This window comes from Molossus molossus, unplaced genomic scaffold (genome assembly GCF_014108415.1).
Source record: "Molossus molossus isolate mMolMol1 unplaced genomic scaffold, mMolMol1.p scaffold_m16_p_2, whole genome shotgun sequence".
Taxonomy (NCBI): Eukaryota; Metazoa; Chordata; class Mammalia; order Chiroptera; family Molossidae; genus Molossus; species Molossus molossus.
Window position 1 is genome coordinate 30,180,265 of NW_023425355.1, and position 17,350 is coordinate 30,197,614.

A 17,350-nucleotide genomic window follows, 5' to 3' on the forward strand; every position below is an offset into this window, starting at 1 on the left:
CAGCAAATAGATCCAAGTATCAGTTGGAGGTTCCCAGGACCTCTTTTTTTTTATTTCCATCCCCAAACCACATTTCCAGATGTCTCTGAAGCAAAGTGAAATTCCGCATAGGCAAGGCTTAGGAAAAAAAAAAAGAAATTGGCAGTGAAAAGCAGAAAAGAGAAGATGGATCCTTTCGAGAAGGGAGTATCTCTGAGGAGGTGGGGACAAGGGGAGGACAAGGGGAGGAGAAGGGGAGGAGGAGGGGAGGAGGAAAGCAGTCATGTCCCTTTAAGGGGGTTGGCTGTCAATCAGAAAGCCCTTTTCATTGCTGGAGAAGAGGACAAAGATACTCAGAGAGAAAAAGTAAAGGACCGAAGAAGGAGACTGGAGAGACCAGGATCCTTCCAGCTGAACAAAGTTAGCCGCAAAGCAGACTAGCCAGCCGGCTACAGTTGGAGTCAGAGTCCCAAAGACATGGGTGAGTTTCAAAAACTTTAGCATGGAAGATTTAAGCAGGCACAGGAATGTGCAATAGTATTTCTGACTTTGGAGTTTGGGGCTTTGAATGGTTTAAATGAGTTGCGTTTTGCCACTTTTTTTTTTTTTTTTAAATTCCTAGTACTCAATTAGATTAACTCCATCTCTGCTGTATTGAGATTGGTGCTTTATTGCTAAAGAATTCCAGAAGCATGTGGAGAGTCCCACAGATTGTTGGAGAGAGTGCCCAGTGGGCTGGATGTTGTCATGTGTCCTTCTACCCCCTCACTTCCTTCTACCTTATTTTTTTCCCTGGTTCCCAGGCTCTGATAATGGGTAGGTCAGCTGCCATCCTTGGTTCTGCTGGAGGCAACTGATTGTTGGGTACCCTTCAGATGTACTAAATAATTGCTTGATTGATACAAAATTTGAATCCTGTTTGGATGTAGTAGGAAATCAGAGAACGAGGCAACATGAATTCAGGCTTGGACATGGCCAAGGAGGCCAATCTTAAGTTCAGAAAATGAAAATAAAGTCTTCAACGGCTTTACCATGGACAATGTATATGAGTAGGGGTGTGTGTGTGTGTGTGTGAGTGTGTGCATGCGCATGTGTGCACATGTATGGTGGCCATATCTAGCAAATATCACAGATTTAGCCTTCCTAAGAACATAGTCCAAACTCTAAATTTCTGCTATGACAAGGAGGTTGCTGGGACCTTAGGGCTCTGGTTAATTTGGTTGAGTACTGGGGGTTTCTCCAGGTTCCATGAACAAAGAGAGAACCTATGAGGTCTGATCTCTAGTAGTGTCTATTCAGAGCAAGGTGTGCAGAGCACAAGGGTCCCTGTCCACCCAGAATGCCACAGAGACATGTAGACATTGCTCACACTTGGTAGAACAAGAGTAGTGGCTTGAATGCATCCTAAATAAAATGAGAATCGATTGTCCTGTGTAATCACCATCAAATGTAGTACCCAGAAGTCTCCAGCAACATCCAGGAAGTGTCAGCTTTTAGTTTGTTTTATTCTGAAACTTTGAGATAGCTCTCTTCAGCATGTAATCAGGTAGGATAATTAATATGGCAGAGCACTGAATTAGAAGTCAATACAACCAAGTTTAAATCCTAGATCTTCCACATATGAACTTTGTGATCTTAGGTAGGTCAGTGGAAATTATCACTTTTTCATCTGGGAAATAAGAATCACAATAACTGTTTTGTCTACTTTCAAGGTTGTGAAAATCAAGTAATAATGATGCAAAAGTCCTTTAAAAATGGCCAAGTTGCATAACCATTGTAAATAACGATAATACCAATTATTATACAATAGCTCATGTACAGGCTGACTCTTATTTTTTCCAAAATGGTTGAGTTTTCTTTGTCTGCACTTTGTGCACTTGGGTAAGAATCGTTTGACCAATTGAGTATGACCAGGTAAAAGGTGAATATTGGAGAAACTCAATTCCTGCCCAAGGTAACATCAGAAAACTTATCTGATGTCAGGGCAGCTGTTTGAATAGGTTGTGATTTTAAAATGGACCGGAGTCAAGAAGGGTACTGAATATTACTTCCTCAGGGGAGGAAAGTGTGTAACTGTTTAACAGTTGTAGTAGACAAATTATATCATGAAATCTGTAGTTGGAAAGAACTTCAGGAGCTATCTGAGCCAAAATATAATGTAGTAGTCCCTTTAACAACAACCAATTAAACATTTCTACAGTTTTTTTTCTTAATCACTTCCAGGAACAGGGAGCTCACTACCTCAATCATATAGAATCCTGTAGGATTGAAAGCAAAGAGGAACACTGAATTCAGTAGTATGCACAAAAAGTTTATGGGGGAAGTGATAGTTCTTTAAACTTTATCCTAACTTGGGAGGAGGATGTTCTAAATAAATCTTTGGGATAACAATGGAACCGGAAAAGAGCCAAAGAGCAGTAGCTCATTATTCTCTGTTCAATAGCACAATGCCATTACTGAGCAGCAAGACATTGGCTCCTGTAAGACTGTTGTCTGAGAATAGTGGCTGTTACCCTGGTAACCAGACTCTGATATTTCCCTCCAAAGGTGGCTGTTTGCCGAACAGTGTAGTTTTGGCTGTCTCAGAGTAAGTGGGTGTAGCCCATGCAAAAAGTGTGGAGGCAGAGTAGGGGTCCAGTTTTACAAAATGACTGAACACTAACTGAATCCCACTCGATGCCAAGAATGCTGCAAGAATGCTAGGAGCTAAAGAGAAACCAGATCCAAACCAGCACATTCACTTATTCTTCTTAGAGACACTTTACTGAAATGATCACAGACAGCATTCTGTAGCCCACTCCTCACCTTGACCCTGCAGAGCCAGAGGAGCTCTTAGACAGCCAGGTAGATATAAAAGTCTGCTCTGCCTTAAGGGACTTTCATCCTGGCTCTGCACTAAGAAAGCCAGTTTACTAAACAGCCTGACAACTAGAGCTATTCTTTCAAAGCTATCTAAGTAGTAACAAGGGTCAAGAAACCTCTGGGAGATGGATGGGAGGGGAAATATAGTCTTTAAACCCAGTGAGGCAGAACCTCAGCCAGTGGTATCTTTTTTCTCTTGTTGCTTTTCTCGTGTATTATCCTGAAGCCCTGAAAACCATCATGAGGGTATAATTCTTAGTCTTGAAAGAAAGCAACTGTAGAAAGGCCCTCCTTGCCCACAGAAATTCAGGTCCAGGGAAGATCTAGTCAGGGCAGTGACATGATCAGGAAAGACCACTTCAGCCATGGCATGCAAACAGAGCAGCTTTTCCTTCCTTTCTCACTGTCAGTACCTACCCATTGCCAAACGTACATCAATAGCTCAGTAAGTACTGATGGATGAATTCCTCCCTGGATATTTTTAAATGGTCCTATGGGTGATCTCTCAGATCTCTCTGTGCTGGCCTCTGAGCTCTCTGCCAGGTTGGACTCGGAAAAATAGTGATATCTCAAGGAAGACAACAAAGTTCCCCAGATCATCTTTACCCTGCAACCAAGAAGAGAGGATAAATTGGTAAGAGACTGACCTAAAGAATAAGGTTTGGAAACTGTTGTCTCTTAGCTTAGTGTCAGTTGCTTCTTTTTCACCTTCCCATACGTGGGCAAGGTGAAGACAGTATGTCATGGATAGAGTTTAACAATCAAGCTTCTACAGTAGCCTCCCAATGTTTGGGCATAAATTGGTTTTGTGTGTGTGTGTGTGTGTGTGTGTGTGTGTGTGTTGGGAAGGAGCAGGGAGTATAGGAAACCAGGTGGTGCAGATGCTGTTGCCATAGTAATAGTAATACCCATTGAAATAGGAGGCTGAGATTCCTTTTGATTTAACTCTGTCTACATGACTTATCTAACCAGCAGGCTTGGATTTTCATGACCTAGTGACTACAGGGCCCCTGTCCAGCCTTTGAATGTGGTTTAAGTGCTGATTTCATGTAGGAAAGACAAGATTATAGGCAGGGCTTTGTATGACAAGGATAAGACCAGAAGCAAAAGTCTTTGTTGCTGGTACCTCCTGATGATTGTTGTTTTACTCCTAGAACCCACCCACTGATCTCCATCCATCCCCAGTACCAGTCACTGCTGCTCTAGCATCTTGGCCCTGTCAACTGCTTATAGGCCCCATCAAGGAGGCCTCTGTTCATGGGATGAGGTTAAGGGGTGGGTTCTGGGAGGAGGGTAAGACTGTAGTACAGACTAGAGACCTAGGGAGATAGGGCCAGTTTTTCACTCAGTGAGCCTGCCTGCCTGTTGTTTAGCTCTATTGTATAGGGTTCTATCTCTCCCTTTGTTAGCTGGATTCAAGGGACAGGCTGGGAATTGTACAAGGCACAATTGGTCTCTTTCTATCATCTCTTTCCATGAAGCCCTTCCTCTCCTCCCTTTGATAAGTTCCCAGATTCACACTGAATTTCCATCATAGAGCTGGTCCTTGAGGCAATTCCCAGGACAGGGAAAAGGAGGGAGAGCTTGGGAGCTCATGGCTCCTGCTTAAAGAGAAAACATCAGGATCAACACAGTCTCTTGAATGGACATGGATCTGAATAAGAGTCACAACAGTCCTGTTAATCTTTGTCAGACTCCTGTGAAGGGCAGTGGGGTTTTATCACAGATTAGACTAGTTTTGGGAGGTTGCAGATAAATCTAGCCAACACTGAATATTTCCTCTTTGCTTACATTTTGCCCACAGGACTTGGTTATACACATTTTAACACAAGATGATAGGTAGCTTTGGTCTCTGATTCACAGATATAAGTTTATCTTTCCCAAAAAGACTGAAAGGTCTTTGAAGAAAGGGATTGGGCTGTATGATTCCCATTTGTCTCTCATAGGGTCTAGGTTACTGCTAATGTGCTTAATAACTGTACTGAATCCACATCAACAGAAATGAAAGGAAAACCATGGGGAAGTTGTTGTTTTTCTCTATGACCTCCGGTCAAAGTTAGTTGGGTTAATCTAACTGAGTTGCCTTGGATAATATTATTACTATATACTTTTTGTTATGTCAACTCCACTAGGTTTCAGACTCTACTTAGCTTGGAAAATGTGAGACTGTCTCTTGAGAGAGACAAAGAACTCTTCCAGAATCCCTCACAGCCTTTCTGAATCACACCATTACCCTTCCAAACATGAAGGATTCTGAAATGGAGAGCCTGTGACTTTAGGCTCTTGTTCTCATTCCTATGGACATTTCTTGGGCTGTGAAAAATGAAAGTATACCGAATGGATCCTTCTCAGAATATTTTTATTTTGAGCTACTTTGATGAAGACAACATTTCTTACATGTTCTGAGTTTTTCCCAGCTGGAACCCAAAATTTGATTTTTTTACTTGGACAGACTGACAGATTCTTCACCTCTAATGAACTTAAATGCACCCCAGAACAAACATTTCATTTTGATTGTGAAGACATGGACATCTGATGCTTATGTTAATATTGTTGAACTGTTTATAGCTCAACAGCGATAGATTTATCTAGAGACATTTATTTCTGACTCCATGTTAGAGACTCATTAAAATCTATGTCCTTCTTGTACCTTGCTTTGAGTGGTAGTAGAGCAGAAAAAGACTTGCTAAGTCATTTGAGCTCTAAGACAGTAGAAGAAAAATTAATGTGAAAAAGAAGAGTATCACTTGATGATTCAGAGTTGCTCACAAGGTCTAGCCCTTTATCACGCAGTAAAAACAATACATATGATACTCTTATTATGTGGATGATGATCAAGGGATCAGATATGGTAAAGAGGATTTCCCCTCATCTTTACAACCTTGGAGTGGGCATCAGCTAAAACTGAAATTTGCTGGTTATCAAGAGTTAGCAAGAGTTCAAGTTCCTTTATCCCTGATCACACCTGCACCACCATTTAGTGCTTCCCAGGGTGAAAAAGCTGGGGTGAGTGAGTGGGCACAGGATAGTCACTTGCTGGGATGGATGGCTCTCCTTACTCTAAACAAACAGTTCTGCCATTGTTCTCTGGGTCTGACCCCTTCCCCACCCCCAGGCCTGTGGGCCCCTGCAGAATACCAATGAGGCTCCTGAGATCTCTGGGAGAAACAAGGCTTCTTTGTCTGGGGGAGCTACGGAGGGCTCTGTCCAATCCCTGACCCTGTGCTAGGGAGAGAGGGAACAGTGGGATCACTGACCTTCCCCACTCCCACCCCCAGGCTTCAGAGACCTTCTTTACTAGAAGAGTCTAAGAGTTTGGGGGTAGGAAAAAGTTGGATAGACAGAGAGGGAAAATGGCAGCACTGTTTATTTCCAAGATCCTTTTTTTTTTCTTGACTTACTGGATGCATCTAGTATCTTAACCTGTTGTAAAATTTCTGGAATGTTTCCTAAGAATAATGATCAATTTCAAATGCTATTATTTTTCTCTCTGCTATAAACATGCATGTGTATGCACATTTGCATGCATGCATGTATATGTGTGCATGTGCACATACACACACACACGATGGGCTTGCTCTGATGATGAGACACTTTTACTGAACACTATTGCAAAGTTTATGCTAAGTAAACTCTGCCTTCCTTTACGGCATCACAGCTACAAATGGCTTCCAATTGATGCCAAGTTTTCTGACAGCAGTGCTTCAGTTCTTGGAAAAGAAATCTAGTTCTGCTGCAAATGTTAACTACTTACTTTGCTTGGCTTGGGCTTCCAAGCCTAATCTCTGATGTCATATACAAGAATTTTTGAGGAAGAGGCTCTCTGAGGATCAAGGAAGGACTGTCATTTTAAGGGATGATGGGTATAAGACTCACTCATTTTGTGGCTCTGAGAACAGAGACAAATGCATCTAGCTCAACTTTCCCATGATAGAGATAATTTGGTCCTTCAGAACCAGTTCACTTTGATGCAATTCTGCCATGTGAATCACCAGATGGTCAAGCACTCAGGGCTAAAACGAAACTATAGTGGTATTTAGAGGGTCAGGCAAAGGACTCCCTTAGTCACTGGTACCCTGGTATGGACAAGTAAGCTTTGTATAAAAATCCAAACCTAAAAATTAATACAATTTATTTTATTTTTATAAGAAGTCCCAACATGCTTTTCTGAACTAGCAGTTTTTCAGCACAATTGCAGATTATTTGTATTTGTATGTATATATGTACAAATAATTCATATATATATAATACACAAAATACAAAATAATGTATGTATCATATCTATATATATATTATATGATATATGAATAGATATATAAAATAAGTATGTATATTTGTATATGTAGATATGCATACATATAAAGAACTCTTTTCTGAAAAAAATGTATTTCTTCTACCTTTTGGGGATCAGGCCAAGAGGTCAGAGGGAGCCATATTTTCCCCATCTAGTCAGTCATCTACTTGAAATTTGTTGAGTTTGACTCCATGTGGCAACTTAGAGCATGGGTCTAGTACTTGGGACACAACTGCTCTTGGAGCCTGTGACTCCTTGTGTGCCTTTCCTGTTTCTCAACAGGTCTGGGAATCTCAGGGACTGTTAGCACTTTAAGACACCTGTGCTCCCAGGTCCTAGTGTGTTTTTGTCATGCCAGAAAGACATTTCATGGTTTTCTGACTTTGTATAGTCTCTTTGTAGCTGCTTTGACAGAGGCACAGTGTAAAACTGAGGATGGGAACATTGGCTAAGCTGCAGTATAAGGGGACAGATCAGCCATAAAAAAGGTTCAAAAATAATTTAGCATTTTTATTACTGGGAATAATAATAGTAATTCTCCCATTACCATCTCCTGTCCTCTGTCAGTTTTCTTCACACCTTTGGACTGCTCTCCACATATCTAAACCAGGAAGAATCAACCATTCCGTGCAGCACATTCATACCATGTTCAGGAATATCCAAGAGCATGCAATTTCCAAAGTTCTCACCATCTGGAATGCTCTTCAAGGTCCAAATTTTGTCTGACAAGACTGATCTATCTGGACTGTACTCATCCCTTCCTGGAACTCTAAGTACATTAACCCTTTGTAACCACTTCCTTGACTGCCTGGAATTGTTAGTCGAAAATATCAGGTCTACCTAACTCATTCTTACTTGGTAAACAAGATTCCTATATGGCTGAATCTGCCTTTTATGTCTTTACATCTCACATAACACCTAGGACAATGCTAAACACATAGTAGGCACTCCATAAGAGTCAACAAATGACTAAAACCAAACAAATCAGAATGATAAGATAGGAGAGAATGATTGTATAATCTCTCTGGCTTGCTACTTGAAGTATTGATTATTTTAAAAATCCTACAAAATCTGGAATTAAAGGTAAGCATTTGTTTTCAAGAATGGAACAAAGTATGGTTCCGAGGTCAATCTCACATTCCAGAAGCCTAAAGCTCTAGACTCTCCAGCTTTTGAACTCTAGGATGACACTCCATCCATGCATATGAGCACAGGGTCTGACTGGTCTGGCAGAGAGGTCTGAGTGGCTTGACCTTCCTATTGTACCTTCCTGATTGTTTCCCCTCCTTCTTTCCCAGGTTTGTTAGAGTGCTGTGCAAGATGTCTTGTAGGGGCCCCCTTTGCTTCCTTGGTGGCCACGGGATTGTGTTTCTTTGGGGTGGCACTGTTCTGTGGCTGTGGACACGAAGCCCTCACTGGTACAGAAAAACTAATTGAGACCTATTTCTCCAAAAACTACCAGGACTATGAGTATCTCATCAATGTGTAAGTACCTGTCATCCCACCAAAACCCTTCTCTTTTTCCCTTTCTCCATCTTGGAGATACAGAACTCATACTTAGTGACAAGTAGGGGGTTAGTGTGGCACTAGAAAGGATTCCTGAGTCTTTCCTCTGTGTGCAGATTCCACTTTTGCCACATCTGAACTCCTAAATAAGGGGAAAATGCCAAGTTCAGAAAGGAGAGGCCTACTTGCTTGCCAGCCCACTCTCCCAGCCCTTGTTTTCTTTCACACATTCTAACTTTTGTTCAGTAGGGTTAACATTGACTAAGTTGGAGTCTCCAAAGTGGTAGGTATAGAGAACTCTGGGGAGGCATAATGACTGGGCAGAGTAGGGCCACTGCTCTTGGTTTGATACACCACTTCAGTCTGCTCTGATTGTTCAGGTCACAGGGTAGGCAAGGTGTGGGTGGAAGAGCATGTGCTTCTGGCCACACACTTCCTGTCTTCCTTTACTTTGATTCATATAAGTTGGAAGCATGGAGATGGAGCTCAATAATTCCTCTAAGGACTCCCTAACCTTGTTTAGGTGCCCACTCAAGTATCCACCTCAGTCATGCAGGAAGGGAACTGGTTCTCAATAAGATTCTCTGGTCTCATTTGTCTATCTGTTAATGCAGGATCCATGCCTTCCAGTATTTCATCTATGGAACTGCCTCTTTCTTCTTCCTTTATGGGGCCCTCCTGTTGGCTGAGGGCTTCTACACCACCGGCGCAGTCAGGCAGATCTTTGGCGACTACAAGACCACCATCTGCGGCAAGGGCCTGAGCGCAACGGTAACAGGGGGCCAGAAGGGGAGGGGTTCCAGAGGCCAACATCAAGCTCATTCTTTGGAGCGGGTGTGTCATTGTTTGGGAAAATGGCTAGGACATCCCGACAAGGTGATCATCCTCAGGATTTTGTGGCAATAACAAGGGGTGGGGGACAACTGGGCTTGAGTCTGTGGCCTCACCCTCACCAAAGGCTGGGTCCTCTCCAAGTACCTGGCCTTTCTGTGAGGAAGTGATGGCTACAGCTGAACAAGGTCAGAAAGAACGTGGTGCCCAGCTGGCTTAGCCTCACCTTTGAAAAGTTCCCTAGAAAATTTCATCTCAAAATAAAAAGCATGAGTTTTGTAGGATGCTTTATACAGTCAGACCATTTCTAAGCCATCTGTTAGTATCCCTTTACTCCCCTCCTGGGAGGGACCACAACAGGAGTAAATATGACTGCCCAAGAGTCTAAAATGCTACCCGTGGAACTGAGATATAGGTAGCTAATCCGAGAGGGAGGGTGAATCATGGAAATTAAATAATTGAGTCCAAGGTGAAATTCGAAATATTCTGGGATCCTACACTGTTGGAGGTCCCAGAGGAAACTAGGATAAATCTACATATTTAATGCTTCATCATTGACTAAGGGCTATCCATGTTTCTACTGAGGCACACATTGATTTTCAGCCTCTAGAGTTAAAGGTCCTTTGAGGGCTAAACATCTGCGGGTTGCGGTAATGTCTTTTGTGGCCAGTAGTTGGCTTAGAAAGGTTTTTGTTTTTGGATCTGAAATTTAAATCTCCTATTGGCTTTGTTTAATGACTAGGGATCAAAAGTTCTGTGACAAACATTTTCTAAGCTCAGCCTAAGGCAAGAAATGGCACGACTTTCTTTCAAGATCTATTTTGATTTCTTCACACCTTATCTGCCCAACAAATCTCCTGAAGCCTCTTAACCCAGGGATCCTTCTCACTCCAACCCCCACCCATTCCTGCCATCCTCTGTCACACTCGAGACTAGTCCTCTAGTAGATACTGCCAATGACATTCGGCAGAGGTGCCCTGCTTACTAATTTCATTTGGTGGAGATCCCTGGAATCTAGTTCCATTTCTGGCACATGTCATTCCAGGATCTCCCAGTTTGTGTTTTAATGTCTACAGGCTAATGCTCATTTCTAACTACCCCCTGTCAATTGTTTTAGTTTGTGGGCATCACCTATGCCCTGACCATTGTGTGGCTCCTGGTGTTTGCCTGTTCTGCTGTGCCTGTGTACATTTACTTCAATACCTGGACCACCTGCCAGTCTATTGCCTTCCCCAGCAAGACCTCTGCCAGTATAGGCAGCCTCTGTGCTGATGCCAGAATGTATGGTGAGTTAGTGCATGGGTACCTTGGCTCCTTAACCCTTTATGGAAGCACTATACATTTGGTTCTTTACTTAGGGTAAGAAGGGTAATAATTATGGGGAAAAATAAGAGTAATGCCTGTACTTTAGTTTTTTAATCCTTCTCTATTGAAACTAGAGATATTTCTTCCCTTGGAAAGAAACTTCTGGAAAGTGAGGGGAGATTTCTTGGGTGTACACATTGCTCTACTCTATTTGACTGTTGTTCCCAACCCAGAAGCAGTACATTGCAATAACAAAGATAAGATTATATAGCTGTTCAATACTACCTTCTATTTTTTTGGTGAATATTTAGAAAAGAGAATCCTTATTTTCAGTGGGATCCAATTTTTTAGCTAGGATAATTAAAGATGCAAGAAGGGCTATGAAGGAAAGTCTTCATGTAGCCCCACAATTCCATGAAGCTCACCTTGGTTGACTTGTATATCTTACTTAGGTGTTCTCCCATGGAATGCTTTCCCTGGCAAGGTGTGTGGCTCTAACCTTCTGTCCATCTGCAAAACAGCTGAGGTGAGTAGGCCATTTGGGTTACTTTACAGTGGAATGGTTAATACCATACATGTTCCTACTCATGGACTTTAAATTTAAGAGCCAGAGTTTCTCTTTGCTGGATTTTGAGTTAGCAGATTGTCTTCTATAAAATAGTGGTTTAGTATTCCTGAGCCAATGAGCATAAATGGTAAAATATGTATGTTCCCTAGAGCTAAATAGAAAGCCTTCCATTACAAGATTTCCTCCCTTAAGAGAAATGTTTAGGTTTAGGTAAAGATAGAGCTTCATAGTAAAATCCCCCAAATGGAAATTTTCATTCTTTTAGTTAAAAACATTATGAAGAAAATGGGTTGTGCATAGAGATAGTCACAGGTTTTACAAAATACTTTCAGTTTGGAACTTCTCAATCTCTAATGAGAAGTTTAAAAAAGTACATTTGAAAAAGGGAAACATTGTATTGCAATCAGGTATTATATACAAATGAAACAGAGAAATAAAAGTAATCCTGAGGAAGAAGGCAGTGAATAATTTGAGAACAAAATGTTGATTTAAAATTGTAGAATCCTGAGCACAATTGTAAGGAACCAGTATATTAAAATCTTTTATGAGTATTTCATGAGTATTCTGTGGTCTGGGTGCTATGGGGGATAAGTATTATGGTAAACATTTAGGAGTGGAAGGCTTACACTCAGGAAAGTGACAACTTAGAGATGCAGAATTCACACACAGAAAGATATCAACACATTCAGAAAGCTGCCTTCATGATCTACAGCAGAGAATATTTTTGCTGTTGCAAGAAACAGTTCTTCTTTTTGCATTTTCTTACAGTTCCAAATGACCTTCCACCTGTTTATTGCTGCATTTGTGGGGGCTGCAGCCACACTGGTTTCACTGGTGAGTTGTCTTTGAATTATCTTGACAAATAAGTGGTCCTGGGATAGCTGGGGTCCAGCTATGCTGAAAGGCAAAAAGATAGATTTTATCTAACCTTAAAATGCTGGAGAGAGGTTACTTGGAAGAGACAGCAAAGTGTAGAGACTGCACTCTACTTTGGGTTGGCAAAGCATAAAAATTTCAGAAATTAGACAGGAACAAGAAAAGTGATGTGAGGAAAAGGAGGTAAGAGATTCATAGTCCAGAATGATAATATTTAGCATTTACAGAGCATGTAATACAGCCAGATGCTTTGCAGTCATACATTACAGTTGGTACCCAACACATCCTGGTCTGATCAATGTCAAGAACACTGAAACATTACTAAACATAATGTTCCAAATCCTGGAATCCTATATACTATAAATAGGACTCCATCTTGTATACCCTCCAAGGGATTTAGTTACTGTCCTGAAAATATGGGAAGGACTCCTTAACAGTATGAGAACTGTTATTACTATAATGAGATTCTATGTTCCAAGTTCCTCTGGTGGTATTACAGCACAGTGTCAATGTAGTGCTTTCATTGTCCACATGAAAAATCTAGGACAATAAAGGGTGAGACAATTTATCTGAAGTCATTGAATAAGTGGTGAATGCTCAAGGATAAGCTCACAGAACTCCTGGTCTACTGCCGAGGTTTTTATAAAGTTTAGTTGTTTCTCATTTTGTAAAATAAATTGATGCACTAAGCACTGTAGGGCTGTATTGCATGGTGTGGCTGTGTGTCTGCAGCAAGTACCCTATGGTTCCAGGTCACTCAGGCATGTGGGTAGGATGATGGCAAAGCTTATATATTATTTACTTCCCTCAGGAAAAGTCAGTGCTAAGCCAAGTATAGGTATGGAATAAATCCTTGTCAAGTTGGTTCTATGGGCCTGGGCCATTAGAAGGAAATGTTTCAGAGAGGACTTCTAGTCAAGTATATAGGACAAAAGCCTGGGGCATGCTGCTTTTTATAGAACAGGGATTTTTCCTTTATTTAGCTATGATTTTATTTGGTCCCTTCCTCTTTCCCAAAAGAACTTGAGGGCACAGAGAGCTTCCTTTTTTATTCTCACTCATGTTCTCTCTTCTGTTCCTTACAGCTCACCTTCATGATTGCTGCCACTTACAACTTTGCTGTCCTTAAACTCATGGGCCGAGGCACCAAGTTCTGATCGCCTGTAGAAAATGTCCCTTTTTCTAATAGCAAGGCTCTAACCACACAGCCTATGATGCTGTGTCTCCCATGTTAACTCTTTGCCTTTGCCACTGACTGGCCCTCTTCTTACTTGATGAGTGTAACAAGAAAGGAGAGTCTTGTGGTGATTGATGTCTCCCTGTGGACTCTTCCCTCTTATGTACCTCTTTTAGTCATTTTGCTTCACAGCTGGTTCCTGCTAGAAATGGGAAATGCTTAAGATGGTGACTCTCCAACTACAAGTCACAAAGAAATGGAAGCTCTAATTCAACTTTAAAGCATCTCCTGAGGACCAGGGAGTGTTTTCTTTTCAAAGGGCACTTCCACTGATGGAAACAAAGTGGAAAGAAGGATACTCAGGTAGAGAGAAGGAATGTACCTGGCCCCGTTACCATCTGTAGGGACCAAATATATTCTTGGTGTGCAAAACAGAGAACTCAGTCCTGTCTCCCTATTACCACTGAAGATAGAAGAAGAAAAAAAAAAGGAATTCCACCAAAACAAACAAACAGCATTTGCCCAAATCTACCTATTGCAGCTGGGAGACATGGGTCAAAGCAAGGATCTTTCATCCATAGAAAGAGAGCACTGACCCCAATGACGAAGGACTATTTAAATGCTAACTCAGCCAATCTTACTTATAACATAAGGAACCATAGTGTCTGTGTAGACATAGGGGCACCTGGCCTTACACTTTGTTAGAGAAGAGAAACAAAGTGTTGTCAGCATTTTCTCACTCTCTTCTCCTTGAGAACAGCTACCATGACAACCCTGTGGTTTCCAAGGAGCTGAGAATAAAGAGAAACTAGCTCACATAAAAAAAGACTGTATTAAGGGGCAGCAGTCGCTAGTGGCTGATAGTGTAAACTGAGCCAGCCCTCTTGTAGACACAGGATAAATAACTTTGGATAGCATGCCTTTTTTTCTATTAGTTGTGTATTCTGGCTTCTGTCATATCTTCACAATGGTGCTCTTCTCATAGGGTATTATCCATTCAGTCATTGTAGGTGATCTGAAGATCTTGATTTGTTTCAGACTGATGCACATTTCACATTTTCCAGTTTTCTTATAAATTGGTTGGGGATGTATCAGAAAGGTCTGGAGACTGATTCTTTGACTATGATTCTTTAACAAACAAAAACTGGACACTAAACATCACAAATGATAGGTAAACTTAGCTAGTTCCATATATCTATTGGAATTTTCTCTACATTATTTTGTCTTCTGCAGAAACAGATTTGGTAAATTTGAACCTCAATTTGAATAAGCTTTTATTTTAATCATTAGTTGATTGTTCTTTCTACCTGGTGGGGAATGGTTTGATTTAGCAATGTTACCTTGGCATGTTAAAGAGTCATATTTAACATACAGGTTAATCTCTCCTGGTATAAATCACATAATTGAATACACCAACTGTCAGCTGTTCAGCTGGCAAGCTTCCACAGAAAAGGGAAGATGGAAAGATTTTGAAACCTGAATAGCTCCCAGGTTGCAGTCTTTTCTTTCTTGTTTATTAACTTTGGATTAAAAGATAAAAGGCCAATTGGTCATCATTGAAAGAAAGATTTTATGGGTATGACAGTAGGTGGCTCTTTTGTTGTAAAGAGTTGTATATATTCCCCCAAAGTGGTTTCAGTAAAGTTTAAGGAGATGTAAGATCTTTACAAAAAGACACTTGATACTTGTTTTCAGACCAATATACTAGATGAGCATTGAGGCTGCAGAGAGGGAGGAGATGGAAAAGGTTCTGTAAGAAACCAATCAAGATCAAGGAAAGTGAAGTAATCCATACCTTGTGTTTTGTTTTGATTTAATAACATAACAAGTAACCAATCCTTCCCTGAAAACCTCCCAAGCATACATACACACATATATACACACAAAGAGAGTTAATCAACTGCAAGTGTTTCCTTCATTTCTGATATAGAATTTCAATTTTAACACACATAAAGGATAAAATTTAGAAACTTATCTTACAAAATGTATTTTATAAAATTAAAGAAAATAAAATTAAGAATGTTCTCAATCAAGCATTGTGTCCTCTGAGTGAATTGTTCTGTTTAATCCCACAATTGAATTAGAAAAAAATGTACTTTTATTGTGCTTTGTCTAAGGAGTTCATTTGTTTTTCAGGTCATCCAAGTCATTCTCACAATTCTCTAAAATAGAGTAGATAAATCACTTCTGTTTTTATAGCTGGTGACACTAAGAAATAGAGGCAAAATAAATTACCCAAAGAAACCCAAAAAGTACATTTCTGAGCTTGGACTAGAACTCAGATCTTGATACCAATTTATTGCCTGTTTTAGGGTTTCTTTTCTCCTAAGTTGTATTTCAGAGTGATCTGCTAATTCAGAGTCAGATATGATTACTTATTTAATGCAATAATGGTACCCAGCTCTGGTGTCTTTAGAATTATGTTATTGTTAGATTTTCTTTTAATTGTTTGAATTTCCTAATAATGAGCCCTTAATGCTTCACATATGAGTAATGCTCATGTATCTGGAAAGTACTGCATTAAAGGTTTAATGCCAAGGCAGAGAAAATATGGTAAGGGCAATATAAATTTAAACAGTTTGTGGAAGGACAGTATTAAAATAATTAGTGACATCTATTACCTTGATTGGCCAACCCACTAGCCCTTGGGACACAGTATTAAATGCCTGTCACAACCCCTGGCTAGAATTTGGTACTCTTGGACAGCATCCTAATAACCAGTCTAAAGAAAGCTGACTTAAAATTAGCTGTAGATTCATTGTCTCATAGTTGCAGCTGGCCAGGAGCATGACTGGAGAGAAAGAAGACTTTAGCTGGGGGCAACAAGTCAGTCATTAGTTAAGGAGCTGTGTTCAAAAATAGTTTCAATATAATCTCTTGATTTCTGCTTCACCACAATTAATATTCTGCAAGCAACTCTGGTTGGATGACTTTAAGACAAAAAGAATAAAGATATGACAAGGACTTATTTTTAGACACTGGCAAACAAGAACACAGAACTGTATTTTGGAGAACTGATTTAGAGTGCTATAGAGTGAATGTATTTTTGCCTCAGAGGAGCAGAAAGCCAGTTCCCAAGAAAGCTGTGTTCGTCTGCCCTTATTTGGCTCTGCCCTCTGGGACCCATCTATAGATGGAGTTTCCAGGCTCTCAGAAGCTGAGAGCATCTCCAGTGTATCAATCGAGCCCATTGTTCTTAGCTCTCCCACACATCATAAATCTCCTTTCTCTGAACTGAAAGAGCTCTCTGTACTTAGATCAGCCAAAGATCAAGATGCAGCAGTATAAACAAGAAACATTTTCTTACAGCATCAGTTATGTTGCTTTTCCTATCTTCAGGGTCAGTACTGCATGCAGTTGTGCAGGGTGTGGAAGCTGCAGGTTTAGCCAGAGCAACATTCATTCATTCATTCATTCATTCATTCATTCTACAAACATTTATGGAGCATGTACTAAGCTCTCTGCTAAACCCTGGGAGTTTCAAATTTGGGGGTGATGTGGGTAGAAAGGCAATAAAGATAAGATCTTACATTCAAGGATCTTATTCAGCCTCAACCAGAACAGAGAGGTCTCCTAGGGTGGAGTAAAGTGGAGGCAAGAAGCAAGCAAGAAGCAATCTGACTGGCTGACTGCAATGGGCATTTGAATTCTCTCAGTATGTGGGAGAGGTGGTGGTTAAGGGCCATGACTTCACGTGGCTCTGGTTCTCTTGGGCCCTGGTAAAAACAAAACTTCAATTTAGAGCCCTGACAACTTGTGACTTGCCCTCTCTATGTAACTCTGCTTCTGGCCTTACATGTGACAGTATTTATGCACACACTGTCACAATGCATGTGCGTGCTTCCACCCACTCAGTCATCTGAGGAGTCAGAAAGCATATGGATCAGGATTTACACAAACACGGGCTATTTATCATGGCTTTTTTCTCTTTATTTATTTAATCTTCACCTGA

General features: G+C 40.8%; 1 protein-coding gene across 2 annotated transcripts; it reads left to right on the plus strand.

The window, feature by feature from the left end:
- The first annotated feature begins 300 nt into the window (after positions 1-300).
- On the plus strand, positions 301-15,431 carry PLP1 (proteolipid protein 1). 2 transcript variants are annotated; one of them, XM_036271523.1, is made up of 7 exons: positions 301-460; positions 8,434-8,620; positions 9,256-9,517; positions 10,590-10,758; positions 11,230-11,303; positions 12,114-12,179; positions 13,307-15,431. In XM_036271523.1, the coding sequence occupies exons 1-7, from the start codon at positions 457-459 to the stop codon at positions 13,376-13,378; spliced, it is 834 nt and encodes a 277-aa protein (XP_036127416.1). In that variant the 5' UTR covers positions 301-456; the 3' UTR covers positions 13,379-15,431. The 2 variants fall into 2 exon arrangements, with proteins under 2 accessions (XP_036127416.1, XP_036127417.1); XM_036271524.1 differs by having other exon boundaries at positions 9,256-9,412; positions 13,307-14,931.
- The last annotated feature ends 1,919 nt before the right edge of the window (positions 15,432-17,350 follow it).